The 19,572-nt window shown below is 40.5% G+C and overlaps 2 protein-coding genes across 3 annotated transcripts; both read right to left on the bottom strand.

The window, feature by feature from the left end:
• Window positions 1-749, bottom strand: LOC115673972 (uncharacterized). Its single transcript, XM_030596232.1, has 2 exons — window positions 471-749; window positions 1-384 (listed from the first exon to the last, which is right to left on the bottom strand). Exons 1-2 carry the CDS (start codon window positions 747-749, stop codon window positions 1-3), a joined length of 663 nt encoding a protein of 220 aa, XP_030452092.1.
• A 17,065-nt stretch (window positions 750-17,814) lies between these two features.
• Window positions 17,815-19,572, bottom strand: LOC115674087 (F-box protein At5g39250). Of its 2 annotated transcripts, none has more exons than XM_056320102.1 (2): window positions 19,349-19,572; window positions 17,815-18,836 (listed from the first exon to the last, which is right to left on the bottom strand). In XM_056320102.1, the coding sequence occupies exon 2, from the start codon at window positions 18,803-18,805 to the stop codon at window positions 18,050-18,052; it is 756 nt and encodes a 251-aa protein (XP_056176077.1). In that variant the 5' UTR covers window positions 18,806-18,836; window positions 19,349-19,572; the 3' UTR covers window positions 17,815-18,049. The 2 variants fall into 2 exon arrangements, with proteins under 2 accessions (XP_056176077.1, XP_030452277.1); XM_030596417.2 differs by having other exon boundaries at window positions 19,304-19,571.

Raw genomic sequence — 19,572 nt, 5'->3', positions numbered from 1 at the left:
TTACAGCTTCGTCCCCATAGCCATTTGAAGACTTTTCCAAAAGGTGGCGGTAAACTTAGGGTCTCTGTCCGACATAATCGTTACTGGCACTCCGTGAAGATGGACTATTTGTCGCATATACAGCTCGGCGTACATATCCATTTCGAAGTCCTTTCGCACTGCCAGAAAATGTGCTAACTTAGTTAATCTATCGACGATAACCCAAATTGAATCGTGGCCTCTCTGACTCCTCGGCAAACCCATGACAAAGTCCATGGTGATATGCTCCCATTTCCATTCTGGAATTTCCAATGGTGCAACAGTCCACCGAGCTTGCAATGCTACGCCTTCACTTGTTGACACATTAGGCACTTTACCACGTGCTTGGCTATATCCACTTTCATTCTGTTTCACCAGTAATGTTGACATAGATTATGATACATCTTCGTACTGTCCGGATGAATACTATAATTACTGCGATGAGCTTCTACCAAAATTTCCTCCTTAAGTTTCGCATCATTTGGCACGCACAATCGTCCACGAAACTTTAAGATTCCGTCCTCGGAGACTTGAAAGTCGGTTTTCCTCTTAGTTGCATCCATACTCAGAATCTTTTGAATGTCAAGGTCCGTAGATTGCAATGCCTTAATCCTCGCCTGAATCTCCGGCTCGATCCTCAAAGTAGCCAATAGACTTGAGAGGTAACCTACCTCAAACTTAAATTCCGAATCACGTATTCCTTCGAGTAGAGTCCACTCTTTAACCATCATATGCGCAATGCTTGACTTCCGACTAAGTATATCCGCTACTTTATTAGCCTTCTCAGGGTGGTACAAGATGTCGCTGTCGTAATCTTTAAGAAGTTTCATCTAATGGCGTTGTCTCATGTTTAGCTCCTTTTGGGAAAACAAGTACTTTAAACTCTGATGGTTCGTGTAGATTTGAAACCTTCCTCCACACATATAGTGCCTCCAAATCTTTAATGCAAAGATGATAGTCACAAGTTCCAAATCATGCGTTGGGTAGTTTAGCTCGTGAGGCCTTAATTGTCGTAATGTGTATGCAACCACTCTTCCATATTGCATTATAACACATCCTAATCCCTTTAGCGACGCATTACTATAAATCTCATATCCTCTGAGACTTGATGGTATTGTCAACATAGGGGTGGTAATCAACTTATGCTTAAGCTCTTGGAAACTCCTTTCACACTTGTCTGTCCATTTGAACCTGTTTCCTTCTTTAGTAGACGCGTCAAAGGAGTGGCTATCACGGAGAACCTTTCCACGAATCTTCTATAATAGCTCGCAAGTCCTAGGAAGCTTCGAACCTCTATCACTGTCGTCGGTCTTGGCCAATTCGTAATAGCCTCGATTTTAGCCGGATCCACTGAAATCCCATCCCCGGAGATCACATGTCCAAGAAATGTCACTCGATTGAGCCATAACTCGCACTTACTAAACTTGGCATAGAGTGCGTGTTCCTTAGATGGTTCGTAGAACCATCCTTAGATGTTGTTCATGTTCCTTATGGCTCTTCGAGTATACCAATATATTGTCGATGAACACAATGACGAACTGATCTAAGAACTCCGTGAATACGCGATTCATTAAATTCATAAAGGCGGCTGGGGCGTTAGTCAATCTAAATGGCATGACGGTAAACTCGTAATGTTCATATCTTGTACGAATTGCCGTCTTCGGTATGTCCTCCTTCTTGATCTTTAGCTAATAGTAGCCCGTTCTTAAGTCTATCTTGGAGAATACCGATGCCCCTTGTAGTTGATCAAACAGGTCATCTATTCTTGATAATGGATACTTGCTCTTGATGGTTACTTGGTTCAACTACCGATAATTAATGCATAAACGCAATGACCCATCATTCTTTCTCATAAACAACACTAGTGCTCCCCACGGTGATGCAATTGGACGAATAAACCCCTTATCTAGTAGTTCTTGCATCTGAACCTTCAACTCTTTCAACTCTAACAATGCCATTCTATAGGGCGCTCTAGAGATCGGCTCCGTCCCAGGGGCCAACTCGATTACAAATTCCACTTCCCTTTCAGGTGGCAATCCCGGTAATTCCTGAGGAAAGACATCAGGGAAATTGCACATCTCGGCTATGTCCTCTAGCCTCGGTTCCTCGATCGATGAATCAACCACAGTCGCTAGGTAACCTTGACATCCTTCATCTAACAACTTAGTTACCTCCAGCGACGAAATCCAAGGGATCGAGGTTCCTCCTTGGTTTCCCACAAACTCATATCTAGAGTGATCAATCGGATTAAATTGAATCACCCTGCTACCACAATCCAACACAGCCCTCTGTCTAACCAGCCAATCCATATCAATAATAACATCAAAATCAAACATAGCCAAGACAGCTAGATCAATCAAATTCTCCATACCAGCAATAACAATCTTATAGTTTGGGCACCCTAACGAAATCATCACTTTATCCATAAGAGGGATGGTAACACACAACATTACTTCTAGCGGTTTCGGCTCAATACCAGTCAATTCAACAAACTGCTCAGACACAAACGAATGCGACGCTCTGGATCAAACAAGGCATAAGTAGCATGATCATATAAAGAGATTGTACCTGTGATCACGCCAGGCGCATCCTCCGCCTCTTTGCGAGCCATAGCGTAAATCCTTCCTTGAGCTGGGGGTCGGTTCTGATTACTCTGTAGGGCGGCTCCAGATTTCCTACTCGAGGTGGCTGCGGTTGTACTGGCGGCCTCACTTGGCGGTTTGGGCAGCTTCTCACTTGATGACCATGTTGGCTACATCCAAAACATGCTCCAGGCCAACCTAGGCAAGGGCCATTCCCGTGCCTCCTTCCACAAGATCGACATGCGACGTTGGAGTAGTAGTTCGGCTTTCCTTTCTTACCGGAGGAAAAATCTCCTATTCTTGGTCATAGGCTTCTTACCAAAGTTGCGATTATCCCTAGCCGGCGCGTACCGCGATCCAAATGAGGCAGCCTTCTCAGTCATATCTCGTTCAACCATTTGAGCTCGCTCATAAAGCTCATTATAATCCCTCAAGTTTAGAAGTATCAACTAACTATGAAGCTCCGGTTTCAGACCATCCCGGAACCTCTTCACCCTATCCAAAGGGTTCTTGACCATCCTCGGTGCGAATTTAGATAACCTTGGAAATTTCGCCTCGTACTGATCCACGGTCATTTGATTCTGGCGAAGCCGTAGAAATTCTGCCATTTTCTGCCCTTGTACACTCTCAGAAAAATACTTCCCGTTGAAGGCTTTGACAAAGGCATTCTAGTTCGGAGTCGTGCCTTCTGGAAAGATTCTATCTCGCGTGACCTTTCACCAATCACTTGCATTACATTGTAGTTGATACACTGCCATGGTCACCTTTTCCTCCTCCATGCACCCCAGAAGTTTAAAAGCCTTCTCCAACTCTTCAACCCAAAGGGTGGCAGCCTCGAGATCACCCTTTCCATTGAACTGGGTGGCTAAAGTTTCAGGAACTGCTCTACTAACTGGTGCATTTGGTGATTTCCATTTCCCTGATTACCATTGTTCCCATTAGCCCCATTAGCAGCGGCAACCGTGGCCTCAGTAGCCTGAGCGACAGTGGCAGCTCGCTCTTGAGCCTACCTTCCCATCAGATTCTGATCTCCTGTAAAGCTCTTATGACCCCGTCCACTTGTGGGTCTTCCGCCACTCCGACTTGAGAACTAGACTGGCTCCTTGTCCCCATGCCTCGCTTGCTCATCCTCATAGGTTCTTACAACACACCTAAACCTGCTATAACTCCATCCAGGAATTAGAGACCTAAGCCATCTACTCAAGTCTAACATTTCTAAGCAGTAATTCACACAGTAATCATAAGGCAAGCAACCACAGAGCAAGCATGAGGAACACATAATTAACGGAGTTTCGATTTTACCTTAATCCTTGCAACGCCTGCAATATAGCATACTAACAACAAACCATCCAACAATCGCAAGCATACGATCATTGAGCATACATGAAACATTCTAACTTGTGATCACGACAGGTCTCCTTAATCAACTACCCCAAAGGTCATCTCTCCTTATCACTTCAGGTCTTGACCAAACTCGGATCGAGCTAACCTTGCTCTGATACCAATTGAACGGGGATGTCACGCCCCGATCCCCACGAGCATGCAATATCCCGCCTTGGTCATTAGGTAAGTGACATCCCAGGACTTGTCGCCGACCCAATCGAATCACATCGATAACTCAAGCGGAAGCAAACTCGAACTCGCCATACAACATACAATTAAACAAGATAGTAGAGAGACATTTGATACACATCAATGAAACACTTTTATAAACATAACATCAGTAACCACATATACACTTGCAAACCTTCTGTGAGGCAACTAACTGCGGACCATGTGTAACAAAAAGGGTCAGGTGGTTAGTTAGCCTAACTCCTCTAATCAAAAGAGGGCTTCTCAAAAGTCGGGATTTCTAAACCTATCAGTCACCCCCATGCTACCCAGGCGACGTCCCTGGATCGGACTCGAAGTACTCAAGCGATCCCGGATCAGCCATGTCATCGGACGGCTCATGTTCGGATTCAACAGGCTTCGGCTCGGGGTCAGACTCCATAGGTTCCGACTCGGGATCCGAATCTTCAGGACCGGTGTCCAGACTAGTAGCAACTCCGTCTAGTGGAAGGATCTCCATGGGGTCCCACTCGTCTACTCCGTCATCAGGGGGAACATCAAATCCCTGAAGAAGATCAAATAGCTTGTCTCAATCCCAGTAGAACCAAGCCATAAAGGTATATGGTTTCCAAACGGTCTCGCCTTCGTCTACCCAAACAGAACTAGCATGCCTAATGTAAACCCTATCTTCTCCCACTGGGTATTCCGTCAACATATGCTTCATATGCATGAGTACCCCAAAACATTGCGATGGGACATTCAGGTTCATTGTCAGGGGTCTGAAATATTTGGGATACAACAATGAGAATAAATCTCAATAAGTAACTACCTAAGCCTCGCTTAGGCTAGCGCGTACCTCTAGACAGTTCTAAACATGCAATTCTATCAATCAACGTGCCACATCAATCACAAGCGCCCTTACCTCGCCTTGGCACATACACAAGCCTCGCACGTTAGAGAACCACCACAACATGGCAAACACTCATATAGCATAACAACCCTAAATCGATGCATGAACATGCATAGCACACTTAATAATCTAGACATGCCCAACATTAGTCTCAAACATGGCATTCCATACTGTATATCGCACTCACTAGGTCAAGATTATTAATGGCCCCTTGAGCTCCCCTGAACTCACGTAAAACGCATCAGGTTATCGGTCTTCCGCCGTAATCGGGTATCGTCCCGCTACGTCGACGACGGCAACGTCGCGCGTTAAACGCATCAAGACGGCATTCCATGAGGAGCATCAATCCGGCCTCCACAGTGATTGGCATCCGGGCCCTCACCAGGCATCCGATAAATCGGGCATCGTCTCGCATAAAATGCATCAAGACGGGTTAAATCCTCGCGTAAGATGCCTCAGGGCATTATATAATCACACGAGCATTCAAGCACTTAAACCAATTCTCATCTTTTCGATTAGTCAAATGCCACTAAATCCGTACTCATCTAACAAGAAGCAGCGCCTCTCATATGCAACAATAACATCGAATAGTCCTCGAGAGAGCGAAAACCCAACTTGCACAGAACCGGTGTTAATCTGGGCGGCTGCACAACGACCGGAATCTTTTCGAAATAAATAGTAATTTAACTCCAAAAATTATGAATTTAGGATATGTCATAGGAAACATCTTGATAAACATTTTTCATGAGACCACGAAACCCAGTTCCGACTGTAAACACCTCTTTTTGTCACTCGAAGTCAGACAGAAATCAGTCCTTTCGGACAGGCCGCCCGGTCTTCAAAATGCATCTCAATCAGTACCCAAATATCTTTATAAAGTTTTGAAATTTTTATATGTCATAGAAACTAGTGTTCTTAACAATTTTCGTGAAGGAAGCTTGTTGAAAAGAGGCCTAGAAAAATTTATAAAAAAATTCAGAAAGACAAGAAGATCGGGCGAACAGTAATTCTGGCAGTTTTGAGACGGTCCGAAAATGGACTTCCGAATGACCCTAAATGATCTCTAAAAATTTCAGATTTAATTTATATTATACTTCGAGATGTTAGGGACAACTTTTATGAAGAACACCACTTCAGATTCGGCCCAAAAAGTCTCCACAAAAATAACAAAACATATAGGGACAGCAGCAACCAAACCAGGAATCAACCAAGCAAGAACCAACAAGCAACCAAATTCATCCAGCCACTAAACCACCTCTAAACGGCCCTTAATCAGCCTTTACACATGTCATTAGTAACCCATTATCCTAACCAAGGTTTAGGGAGCACTTACTAGGAATCCTAAGCAAAGCCAAGCCAAGCAAGCAGCTGCTCCGGCGGGCGGACGGGTGGCTTGGCGGCGGCGCTGGTCATGGGTGGGCCACGATTGGGACGAGCACGAGGTGGTGGTGACGGTGAAGGGTGGTGCTGGCCTCGGCTAGAGGTGGTGATGATCGAAAATGAGAAGGAAGGAGGGAGTGAAAGAGGGTGGTGGTGGTGGTGAGCAGAAGCGGCGGTCGGCGGCGGTTCCGGCGTGTCTTCGGCGACTGAACAGTGGCTGGAGCGGCTGAGCTGGTCACGGCAAGGTGGAGGGGGAGAGGGTCAGCCAAAGATGAAGAGAGAGCAAGGGAGGGAGAGAATGAAGGAGAGAGAGACAAGAGTGATTGAACATCTACTAACCCCACTAACTCACACAACCCCAATACCAACCCCACTATCATCCAAGGGTCTAATATCCAACTTGTTCCCCACTCCAAGATCTATTGGCTCTCAAATTTCCTTTCAAGTAAATACACAAAAATAACAAATGGCAAGAAAATAAATAAGAAAGGAGAGGAGGGGCACAATGGTCCATTAAATTCGGCCATTGGAGGGAAAATACTAAAGTCCAAGTTGCCGTTCAATGTCTCAAATGAACCTCGAGGGTAAAATGTCTTTTCCAATAAGCGGTCCAAATTACACTTTTTCGAAAATTTCGAGCGATCTAATAATTGACCACGCTTGATGAGACGATGTCCGATAAATTTTTGTGGAATCTTGAAAGTTCGACATCTCATTCCAGATTCTAATTCATGGCTAAAACCATTCAATCGCGACTTTAGTGTATCTCAAACTAACGGGCGGCTTTTAGAAGTTACGCGTATCGATCCATAGCCAATTCGATATCGAGCCACATCTAAGCTTTACTCGAGCCATGGTGACCTCGGTTGTCATATAATTGCGAGGGTCAATCACTAGTTCCAATTGACGCGATCGTTCGGATTAGGTTTAGGATCGTTCGAAATTCATACAATGGTCGAACGGAATCACCCGCGATCCAATTATACAACATTTGCGAATTGTTCCATAACTATCCTTGGATCGGCCTATAATGGCCCAAAATATTTCCTCGTCAATCTTTATGATCGAAGTGTTGATCCATGACCAAGTTCTTAGGTCCACGTACTTGATTCCTAGCTAGCCATTCCCTAACGGTTAGTCTTCTCAAGAGTGAGCAATTCGGAGTGAGATTTAACTAAAAGTGCATCGAATATATATATTCATTTCATAAATCCCGAAAATGAGTCGAATTTCAGAATGTTACAAAAGGTTTAGAACTGAATTGGCAAACTTAAAAGGTTTAGGATTGAATTGGCAAAAGTGTAATAGATTTAGGACTTTTTAGACAATTTTCTCAAAGATGACAAGCCGATTGCAAAAACAGAGTGTTTTATTTTGGAAAATGGCTTCCGATACTCCGTAGAATGCCGTTCGGATGGTGTGGAAGCTTGTTTAGTTGGCCAAAGAAGGTAAAGATCAACTGCCATATGATTAGACAAAGCTTCCAACAGATGCTTTGAAGCTCACGGACACTCTTTCTGCTGTTGGTGAAGTTTAAGCTCATGAGCACTCTCTTTGTGTTGCATTGAATTCTGTTGCATTCCCTCATGCAAAAAAGAGGGATTTCTGATTATAAATATTTGTAGACGGTGTGAATATTTGTCATATGAAAAGAGAGTGATGTAGTGTTGCGAAGGGTGCTCAAGTTGGTAGAAGCAACTCCAAAAGCTTCGAGTAGAAGCAACACTTCCTATATAAGTAGGTAACATTTCAAGGAATTCATAGTGTGTTTCGGCATTGTTGAGGCCGTAAAAGCTTGCATGGTCGAACCACTCTAAATCTAATTGGATTTCTTCCATCTCTTAAGCTTGTTCAACTTCTGTTTGATAGAAGATTGCGTTTCTACATAAGGGTTCACATCGGACGGCATCCGTTACACTCTATTATTTCTCCTCTCGCCATTGCGGTTGGCTTCCAGCTATTGGAGGTGCTCGGTTTTCTCCTTCCTTTAGATGATCCAAGTTGGCGACGTGTCATGAGGTAGATTAATCATGTATATTTGTCCTTCTCCTGGTCCTAAATACGGATTCTCATAAGTTTCTCGGTTAACACTTTGGGATTTTTCTTTAGTTCTAGTTCTATCCTATTTCTATTTTACAAGCCACTGTATGCTATGTGCCATGTGCAAGTTTTAAGACCCTGTTCCTTCACTAACGCGTTCCCACCCCGACCCTCCAGAGAAGGTAAGGAATTGAACTCCCTTCCGTCCCCTTCTTAAGTGAGAAGGAATTCCTTATTTGACCCGCTCATGTGACTCCACGCACTTTGCATACCACAGAGAAGAAGGCCCCCCTGGTGGTGGATTTTCGGGGACCCTTTGAGGCTAGACCTTTTAGAGAATGTAATTAGCAGAATAATGGCTTATAGGTATCGAAACTCTCTTACCGCAAATAATCAACTTGAGGCTATTTATCCTTACTTTGATAGCCTAGGGCTCTCTGATTTTCAAAGACGTGATATCGTGGGGTGATCTTTCTTAAGACTCCGTTTGTTTTGTGAAAAATGAATGATTTGAAAAATATTTTTTTAAAAACGATTGTTTGTATTGCTTACAAAAATGAATAAACAGAAAATATTTTCATCGTCTATGAAAATATCAAGACATAAATTGTTATCGATAATGAAAACATTTTCTATTAACTAATTATTTTAAGCGATACAAACAATCGTGATTAGGAAGATAATATTCAAATCATTCGTTTTCCGTGAAATAAACAGAACCTAAATATGGGTAGTGAACTGTGGGCTTGTCCATGATTCGCCCACTTTAACTTAAGAATCTCGAGTTTGGCTTAGTGATTCCGACTCTACTTTCATCCCCTTTCCAGATTTCTCCATCTCTCGAACTGAATTTGGCCTTTGGTTTATGATCCAAGCTATTTGAGAAAATGACACAAGCAGTCCCTGAACTTTAACTCAATGTGCAATTTGATCCCTGAACTTTTAATTTGTTCAATGTAGTCCTTGAATTTTAATCTAATGTTCAATATGGTCCCTGAACTTTTGGTACATGTTCAATATAGTCCCTGAACTTTATAAAATTGTTCAATGTAATCCATCCATTAATTCAAGTTCAAGAACTATACTATATACATTTTCATATAGTTCAAGGATTAAATTGAACATATACCAAAAGTTCAGGGACTACATTGAATAAATTAAAAGTTCATAGACCACATTGAACATTAGGCTAAAGTTCAGATACTATATTGAATAAATTAAAAATTCAGGGACCAAATTGCACATTGAACCAAAGTTCAGGGACTGTTTGTGTCATTATCCCAAACTATTTCTCTTAGGAGGTGTTTGGTTCAGCTTTGGGAAGGCCCAAAGTCCCTTAGGGAAATTTTTGAGTGCTTGGCAAACTATTTTCCCACCTCTTTGGCCAAACGTTGGCCTTGGGAATGCTGAAAGCTCAATGCTGGTCCTAGGGTGCCTTGAGCTTTCAGCATTCTCGGAATGCTAGTCCACCAATTAATGAAAATATGCCAGTTGCCTTTTTTGCCCTCAAAATTTCACCAAAAGCCCACTTGTGCCCCCTTTAAAAAATAGAAACCCTTGTATTTCTTTGTCCCCCACCTCACTCTGTTCATTCGCTCAACACTCCCACATGCTTTCACCTTGCTCTCTCACCTCGCTCGTCGACCTCCCTCGCTCGACTTGCCGCGCCTCACTTGCCGACCTCGCCTCACCTCGCTCATTGTCCTCGCCTCGCCAGCTTGTTTGCCTCGCTCAACTGCTCTGTTCCATTCGCTCGCTCACATCTCTCCACAGGTTCCTCTCTCTCTGGTGGATCTACTTTTGCTACGCTCTGGTCTTTCATTCTTGTTTCTTTGATTTCCTGCTTTAGTGTGTTAAGAAATGTTGCCGAATAGCTGAAATTGTTGCGTAGCTTGATTCTCCTACAATAGTTTAGCAACGATTTCCCAAGATCACCTCATTTCCCTCCCAATCACCATAAATCCCTGTTTTTTAGGTTTTTGCCCTTCGTTGTCGCCTTCTCATCAGTCGCCTTTGCAACTCTATATCCCTGCAAGCTTTAAGCTCTGTTAATGGAGAGAACGACTCTATTTTTAGGGCAAAAATCAAGCTATGCAAGTGATGATGCACCGAATGTTGTGCAGGAAATTATGAAACGAAGGGTTTTTAATTGGATATTGTGTTGATGCACTGTGAATATTGACCAAACCTTTTCATTTGGGTATTATGTTGTTGTTATGCACTGAATGTTGAGAAAAGGAATGGATGGGACGAGATTGTGTGAGTACCTTACCTGGATGAGACTGGGCGATTACGGGGTTGGCATAATGTTGAACGAATCTATCAATAACTCATTATTGATGAATACAATTCCTAATTTTTATAGAATGCATATATGACTTTTATGCGGTTGAAACTAGTTATCTATAAAAATGCTTTTAAGAGGATCCGTAAAAATGCATTGGCATCCTACGGTTGCATGATGATGGGGTTTGCCATCTATAGCCTTCGGAAAATCGGCTATTTGTGTGTTAAGAAATGTAGTGTTCATTTGAATCTCTTCATGATTAATCTTGTTTGTTTGTGCCTCTCAATTTTGTTCATGTCACTTTACTAGCAGATGGCAATTAAGACATTTTGGAGCTCGGAAGATGTAGAAACCTTTTGTAAGTTGTACGTTGAACAAATTGAAAAAGGCAATTGTCCGGTAAACAATAAAAATGATGGATGGACAGTCGTTATTAGCAAGTTTGAGGAGCTAATAGGTAAAAAATATGATAAAAATCAAATGAAGAGTAAGTGGGATAATCTTAAGGAAGAATGGAAAAAATGGAGGACAATGGTGTATAATGAAACAGGACTAGGATGGGATTCAAGGAATGCGAGTGATGAATGGTGGGAGAAAAAAATTCAGGTTTTTATCTCTTTCTCTTTTACTTTTGTGTTTAGTTTACAACAGGCCAATCCTAAGCTTAAGATTTTTAGGATGACATGTATACATCGTGATCTTGTAGCTTTGTTAGATAGGATGTTAAGAGATACAGTTGCTAATGGAGGAATTAGATGGAATCCTAGGCAAGGTCTATGTATTGATGAGGATGTTGTTGAGGTTACACAACCTAGTATCGGTGATGGTGTAGGATCTACTGATGAAAATTTGGAGTCTCATGCGGATGAAACCGTTGAACCAATTGGAACTCAGAGCCATAAATAGCTGCGGATACTTTAATGAGGCAAGCTCAAGGAAAGAAAGAAAAGAGATTGACCACGGCACAACAGCTTGGAACGCAAATTAACAGGCTTTGTTTTGCTGTTGACCAAAGGAGCGTTGCTACTGCATTATCTCAAGCAAATAAGGGATATGGTCCTTATAAGGACCTCATAGATATGTTGGATACCATACCTGAAATTGTGCAAGATGAAAAGTTGTACTTTTTTGCAATCTCTCATTTTAAGGAAAAAAAAGACAATAGGCAGGTCTTCATGAGCTTGAAGAGTGACGCACTAAAAGTCAAGTATATCAAGTATGAGTTTGAAGAGAGTCATAGCTAGGATGTTAGCATCTTATTTGAACTCTTTGGCATGCTACTTTGTTTTCACGTGAGACCTCTATTTGCATTACGTGTGAACCTAATTTCTATTTATGTTTTAATTTGAGAACTGTTTTTTGTTGATGTTCTCTTTATGTGGTTTAATTTGCATATATATGATGGTTGATATTGTTTCTCTTGATGGATGATCAAGATTGTTCATTGTTTCCCTTATACTCTAATACCTCTATATATTGTTACTTTAAGCAGTTATGGATGGTTCTCTTGAAAGGGAAAATCATGAAAAAGAGGAAAATGAATATTGGGATCTCGTCTCAGTCGCAGTAGCTTCAATTGGTTATTAAGCAATGTACTTTTGCAAAGAACCTTGCATGACCTCATCGTATATAGGTTATGCATGGTTAAGAGAGTTGATGGGCGAAGAAGTTTATTCGATAAGGTGCATGTTTAGAATGCATAGGGATGTATTTAATAATTTAACGCATGACTTGATAACACGCTATGGTCCTCAAGGATCTAGGAATACTGATGTTGCAAAAATGGTTGGTATGTTCCTTCATATTTTGGGATATGGTATATGTAATAGGTTAGCACAGGAGCGCTTTCAACGCTACGAGGAAACCATAAGTAGGCACTTTAGCTTAGTTTTAGATAAAGTATGTGATATGGGAAAAGATTTGATCCAACCAACTGATAAGCAATTTAAGGAAGTTCCAAAGAAGATCAAGAAAGACCGTCGATTTTATCAATATTTTAAGGTAAGTTACTATTGTACAATATAAAGGAAAAACTAAATGTAAATCACGTAATATTTCGTTTTTTGTTTTTAGGATTGTATTGGAGCTATGGATAGTACGTATATCCCAGTGGTGGTACCCACGTACGATCAAATTCGTTTTATTAGTCGAAAAGGAACGATGACTCAAAATGTGTTAGCCTTATGTAATTTTAACATGGAATTTATCTATGCTTGCGCCGGTTGGGAGGGACAAGCTCATGATACCCGTATCTTCTATGAAGCCACTGGAAGGCATGATGCACAATTTCCTCATCCTCCTCTAGGTTCGTTAATTAATTGTTTAGGTACATACATATGTATCTATGTGGCATATATTGATTAAATTTTCATTATATTTATGTAGGTAAATATTATTTAGTAGATGCTGGATATCCAAATCTCACGGGTTATTTGGGGCCATATAAAGATGTTGAATATCATTTGCTAGAGTTTCGACAAGGTCCTACACCAACGAGGTATCGAGAAGTGTTCAATTGTGCCCATTCCTCTCTACGCTCAGTAATTAAGTGAGCCTTTTGTGTATTAAAAAATAAGTGAAAGATTCTGACAAATATGCCAAGTTATCTGTATGAAAAGCAAGTGCAAATTGTCATAGCGACAATGGCTTTGCACAATTATATACGAAGAAATGCCGTGATCAATATGGATTTTGAAAGTGCAGAATTGGATCCCGATTATGGATATTCAGTTGATCACGATGATATAAATGAGGAGATGAGTGATTTAAATGATAATGTATCTTCTAACATGGTACGTTTACGTGATGAAATAGTCATGAATTTACAAAGTCGTTAAGGATGTTTGTAATATTTAAGGATAATGTATTTCATTCTTAAGGACATGTGATTATGTTTATTATAATGAAATGACTTTTTTTTTTTAAAATTTGTTAATATATTTCTATTACATTATTCTCGATGCGAAAATATAAAAGTTGCCATCATTGTTTTTTTTTTACTTCAATTTTAAACAATTAAAATTAAAAAAACTTGAATTGGTCACACCAAAGGACTTTCCAAATATATGTTTACCAAACAGCTTGCATTTCCCCAAAGCACTTTTCAATTACAGTTTGCCAAACAGTCTTACATTTCCCCAAAGCTATTTGTGCTAAATGGCTTTGCATTTGGCTAAAGGCTTTCCCCAAATACCGAACAAAACAGGCCCTTATTTGCGAGGAAATATTTCCATCCCTTTTTTGACAATAAACTTTTGCCAACCTGGTTGTCGAGGAAATATTTCTCAAACTTTGGACATCAAATTCAAAATACGCAGTTTTAGTGCACATATTCGAAAATTCCCCTTAATTGAGAAATTAGCTTGAAATTGACTAAAAAAAAAACTCTTAGCCCTAATTGCAAGGGAAATTGAATCCCAATTTTCTTGACGCGTACCTTTTAAGTTATCATTTATTTCAATAGAATCCACGTCGGTTTTCTGACATCTATGCAACCCAATTTTAGATTGTCATTAGATGATTCTACATGAAAAAGATTTGATTGCTGAATCGAGCCTTTATATGTAGATAGCAACTCACATATAGCATAATTCAACCACATCATAACGTAAAGAAAGTGGAACCATGATTAAAGATTCGTTTGTTTAACTGAAAACTTCATAAATCATGACAAAGGAAAATATTTTTTATGGTGGCCTAGGGAAAATGATTTCTTTTTTGCTAAAAGAGAACAATAATTAACCCCAATCGCTTGTTATTTTCAACTCATGCAAAACGTTTTACGTTTCGACCCAAAAAAAAAAAAACGTTTTCTATAAATCGATAAAGTTTCCGTCATCCAAACACTCAAAATTCGAAAAACAATTTTCTAGAAACATATTTCCTTCGAATCAAACGGACCCTAAACTTTCTTGGTTGTAATGGAGCAAAATGTGAAGATGGCTACTATGCAGGATCATCCAGAAATAAGAATTAGATTGACAAAAATAAATCAGATGTTTTCATACTGCTAGATGAATAGGAGCAGCATTAGTTTCTCTTACTTGAGATTCAAACAAAGCAAGAATGCAAACAGGACACACCCACAAATCCAACCATAATGTTACCGAGGACCATCAAATGCCTGATATCTCAAGCGAAGACACGAGACAAGGACAGAGATTGTTGCAGGAGAACCAGCAGGTTTTAACACTCAAAACCAGTAGACTTATATTCATCTGGCCTCCCTAAAAAGAAAAAAAAGCAGCATACCTCTTAGTGCTTTAGAAGAATTCAGAGAATGAAGAAAAGCAACAGATTTCCGCATAAAATCACCAGAATGAGAACCAAGCGAAGGACAAGCCAAATGATGAAGTAGCAGAAGAATTAGCTTCATCCATAAAATGCCAGAAACATTAGACTGAATAAGTGCAGAAAACCTGTTAGAAATTTAGATGAAGATGAAACAGGGAGATCATAATTTCGAACAATCACTTTCTCCTCTAAATCAAGCATCCCATCAAGTACATCATAAAACTGAATAAGGTTTATTCACACTCAGCTTTGAAATGTCCCCATCAGATCTTTGTTTGAGAATCGAGAGGTACAGAAAATTCTGCAAAGGTTTCCAGAGACATTCGACTTCATTGGAAGAACCATGCTATAAACTCACAGGAATTCTACAACGAGTTCAGATCCAGATACCTCTTCAACATACAATATTGCATCATCTAACCTGGATCTATCAAAATGCAAAGGTGTTTTGCTTGAAAGATTTGACTTTGCTTTTGGTTTCTAGTACAAAAAACATGGACCCTAAACAACTCGGCCCAACACCCCCAAACCCTTAACCACCAGGCCGAGTGCTCGGTTGGCACTGCACTAGCAATGCAACCAACTGCAGAAGCAGTATATATTCCTATAAGCAATTTCTTTAGTAAGATCCACACAGAATTTTACAACAATCTAGTAGGTTTCAAAAGTAAAAAAATTGTTGATAGTTAATGTGCATTCTCCAATTGCTTAAATCCAATCAGTAACTGCAGAACTAGGAAGTCTAGAAATATAACAAACTAATTTCCCATTTAATCACTTCTAAAGGGCCATCTTGACTCAATTGGCTAAGAATGAATCCAACCAACATGAACTCAAGGACCAAGCAATTGTCCAACAACACATGAATCCCATCATTCAACTCCCTCATTTATTAATGGTTGAGAAATTTTAAAAACCTCCTTCCACGACCAAGCTCGGGAGACAGATTAAAAAGGTTTAGAAGCGGCAACAGGGATATCAGTTAATATCTCCATCCAGGAAACTCACAAGCATTCGATATCACAGCAGAAGAATAACACACATTCCAGGAAATCAAACCAGATGAAAGAGCATAATGAGTGTGATTCCTCAAAATTTGGGTTGTGATCTTCACAAGCATGAAGTGAGAAATTCATAGTAGTTGAAGCAAAAACATGCGCATTCTGACACTAAATTTGAAGAAACAGGACAATCCAAGGTATATTTGCTGAAAAAAGAGGATTGGGAATAATAGAAATAAAAATCAGGAAAATCTGACGACGGTTGACTGCTAAGAGTGGACTACAAGCAATTTAATTTAGCTAGATTCACTCAATCAGGCTCGTTGGCAGCAAAATTTGATGGAAACACCTTAAATCCCTTCATTCGGAGAAGTTTCTGCCTAGAAGCTTGGTGGGAGAAGCATCATATACACTCATCCAAAACTTCTACCTTCTCATGTTTCATTTTTTGAAGCCATGATAGTTATTGAGTTGTCATTGCAAGTTTCCTAATAAGAATTCATGAAGCATGGTGGTGCCACAGGATACATTATTGAATTCCCCAAAGGACTAAAGATAGCACTTGCTCATGGCATGACAGTCCAAAGAGAGACTACAAGTATCTTGATAATTAGCCTAACGGCTAGCAGATAAAAGGGAAACTAGAAAACAAATCAAAAACCATTCCCGATTTGTCAATCATGGTTCAACTATCAAATTTCAAGAGACTGAGAGAATAATCATCGGAAAAACATATTTTTAAAGAGAACATACAGAGTCATTAATGCTACCTCCGAATCCAAGAAAACCAGATCCATACGAAAGGGATAGAGCCTACATATATCCATAGAGGCATGTAGGGCATAGCATGCAGAAGGAGGTCAAAGTTACAAACCAAACTTCAAAAGAAAAATGAAACAAATGGAGAAAGAATGAATTGAGAGAACCAGAAAGTGCACTATCAATAAAAGACACACCAATAACTTCGCATAATTTTGACCAAAAAAAAACTTGACATAATGATCAAAGCAATAAATAATTTCTTTTCATGTACACAAGTAGAATACCTTCTCCTGGACGAAACTTTGAGAGAGAGAGAGAGAGAGAGAGAGAGAGAGACTACCGACATATATAACCGAAGAATTGATCCATTTATCTAACACCATCGATTGCTCGGAAGACAAGACCAAATGCTATGGGCTTGACTCTGAGATCACATGAAGAAACAATTGAGGAAAGTGGAATGGCAAACATCAGTGTGTCACACTATAATGCACAAGAAGGAAGACCCAACAAAGAAGAGAAAAATGGCAAGTGAACCTATTGAAAAATGGAATACAGTTACACGACAAGCATTGAAAATGAACATTGTCTTCCAACAATTCTTCCAAACTTGGGGAATAGTGGAAAAAACAGATTGCAAAGCAAAACAAAATCAGTAGGCGAGCAGGTATAAAAGAGGACCTTCAGCTCAGTAAAGAACTATTGGCATTCGAGATACCAGAAGCCAGGGGAAACTGCTGTGCTTTAACCCTCCAAAAATAGTTTGTGCCCTATTTATAGTCCTAATAATTATCTCAGTATGCAAGGATTACAAAGAAAAAAAAAATCCAATGTGACATAATAAAATTGCTGTTAAAAGAAAAACTAAACATCTGAGAAGATTAGTCTAGTGTAAAATGTTCATGTTTGAAACGTTAACGCAAAAGACATAAATCATTCATATTCTCTGGCTATTTCAATGCCAGACTAAATAGTAAAGAAGCAACAAAATTCGAAAGTTGACATTGACAGATGTACATTTTTATTGAAATTGGACAGAGACTATCTACAACAGATGACATGAAGTCCCCATCAGTCCAGCTAACTGTAGCATTGACAGAAGGCAAATCCCATAAATATACCTTGTACTCAGTACCAGGTGCAGCCACTAAATACTTGCTGGTATACAGAAATACATATTAATGAACAAGTTTAGCCACTATTCTGCTTTCAATGCATCGGTCCCTTATTTCCAATCAAGCATGTCTATTAGCCAGAGTACCTCTTCCTTGGAGTTTGCAGCATCACAGAAGTCCACTTCGATACCAAAAACATCAATGACACCCTCATTTTGATCCTTGTCCATAAAAAGCAAAGAAATCCATGCTCGAGTATTAGAAATGAAAGGATAGAGAGGAGAAAAGTCGAGGTATTCAAATGCCATGAACCTATTTGATGTTCGATCTGTATAGCCAAAAGTTGACTTATTGATGATGCAAGCAACTCTATTAGAATCCTTGCGTCTTACGAGCACCGAAACAGTCAGGTTTTGGCTGAAAGCCACAGTGAATCTCGGATCTACAGGTATTGTCAACTTGTACTGAGGACACTCTAGGTGAAGCCTAATCCCTTCACTCACTCCGGAAGGTGGGTTCTTTATTCCGGCCTCAAGGGTAGGGCCTGGGACCACTTCTGAGAAGATCAATTTATCCTCAGTCCATATGTCAATAAAGAATTCCAAGTACTCGAAGCAAAGTCGCGGGGGAAGAAGTGCTTTCCGTTGCTGGCGTTTGTGGAATGTTTGATATAGTTCGTAGTAGGTTACCCTAAAGGAGTTTGGTCGTTTGCAAATCGAAGGCCATCTTCTGGCACATAGGCACTTCCAAAAGTAATCATCTCTGGCTATCTCTCTCCACTGCTTACACACAACCATACAAGAAGCCAGGTCTGTGCCATCCAGAAAAGGAAAGACCGCCTTCAGAACTTCGTCATACGTCGACATCTCGACAATAACAGAGCAGCTCGTTCACCAACTGCAGCATAAAGGCCAAGGTTATCAGATCATATCCGCCAATAAAAACCAAAGCACGGCTAAAAACAAACAAATTCAGTCGTCCGCGAATCTATCAAATCAATATGACTGCAAGAATCGTATACGGAGGTAATTGGTTTGAGATCATATAACCACATCTGACCCAGAAAAGTTTGAGCATCGGACTCATAGCTCCTAGGCGTCTCAGACCGAGGGGTTACCAGAAACCGCCATCAACCACTATCTAAGATCTGATCTAATAATTAAAAACACGAGCAGACCCAATTCAGTCAACATAATCATCATATTAGAAATCAAGATAGCGCCAATCTTGAAGTGGGTCAATCAAGAAAACCGAGGAAATCAACGAAGTTAACACAGGAAACCCAAAAAAGTCAAGCAAAGAGACAGTAAATGCAGAAAACCAAGATCGGATCAGGGACAAAATTCGCAAACTTCAAGACTCACTCTTAGATCGGCGAAAATATCACACGACCCAACCAAAACCAAGACCTGCCGAGCGTTGCTGGTGGAAGCTTGGCCTCGAGATCCAATGCACGAACTGGGAAACCGGGTTTCGTCAACGAGAGAGATCTACAACATCACCATGAAGATCGATGTGGCGAATTAACCAGAGGATGAAGAAGAGAGGGTCGAGAGAAAAAACTTCTTCTTTTCGGGGCCCAGTGGTAAGGCCGAGGGTTTTTTCTAGGACGTCGCATCAAAAGGGAAGTGTC

This window comes from Syzygium oleosum, unplaced genomic scaffold (genome assembly GCF_021117445.2).
Source record: "Syzygium oleosum isolate NSW1041296 unplaced genomic scaffold, Sole_v2.1 Sole_v2.19, whole genome shotgun sequence".
NCBI classification, from domain to species: domain Eukaryota; kingdom Viridiplantae; phylum Streptophyta; class Magnoliopsida; order Myrtales; family Myrtaceae; genus Syzygium; species Syzygium oleosum.
Note: the sequence above shows the minus strand (reverse complement) of the source record. Positions and strands in the feature narration are given on the sequence as shown.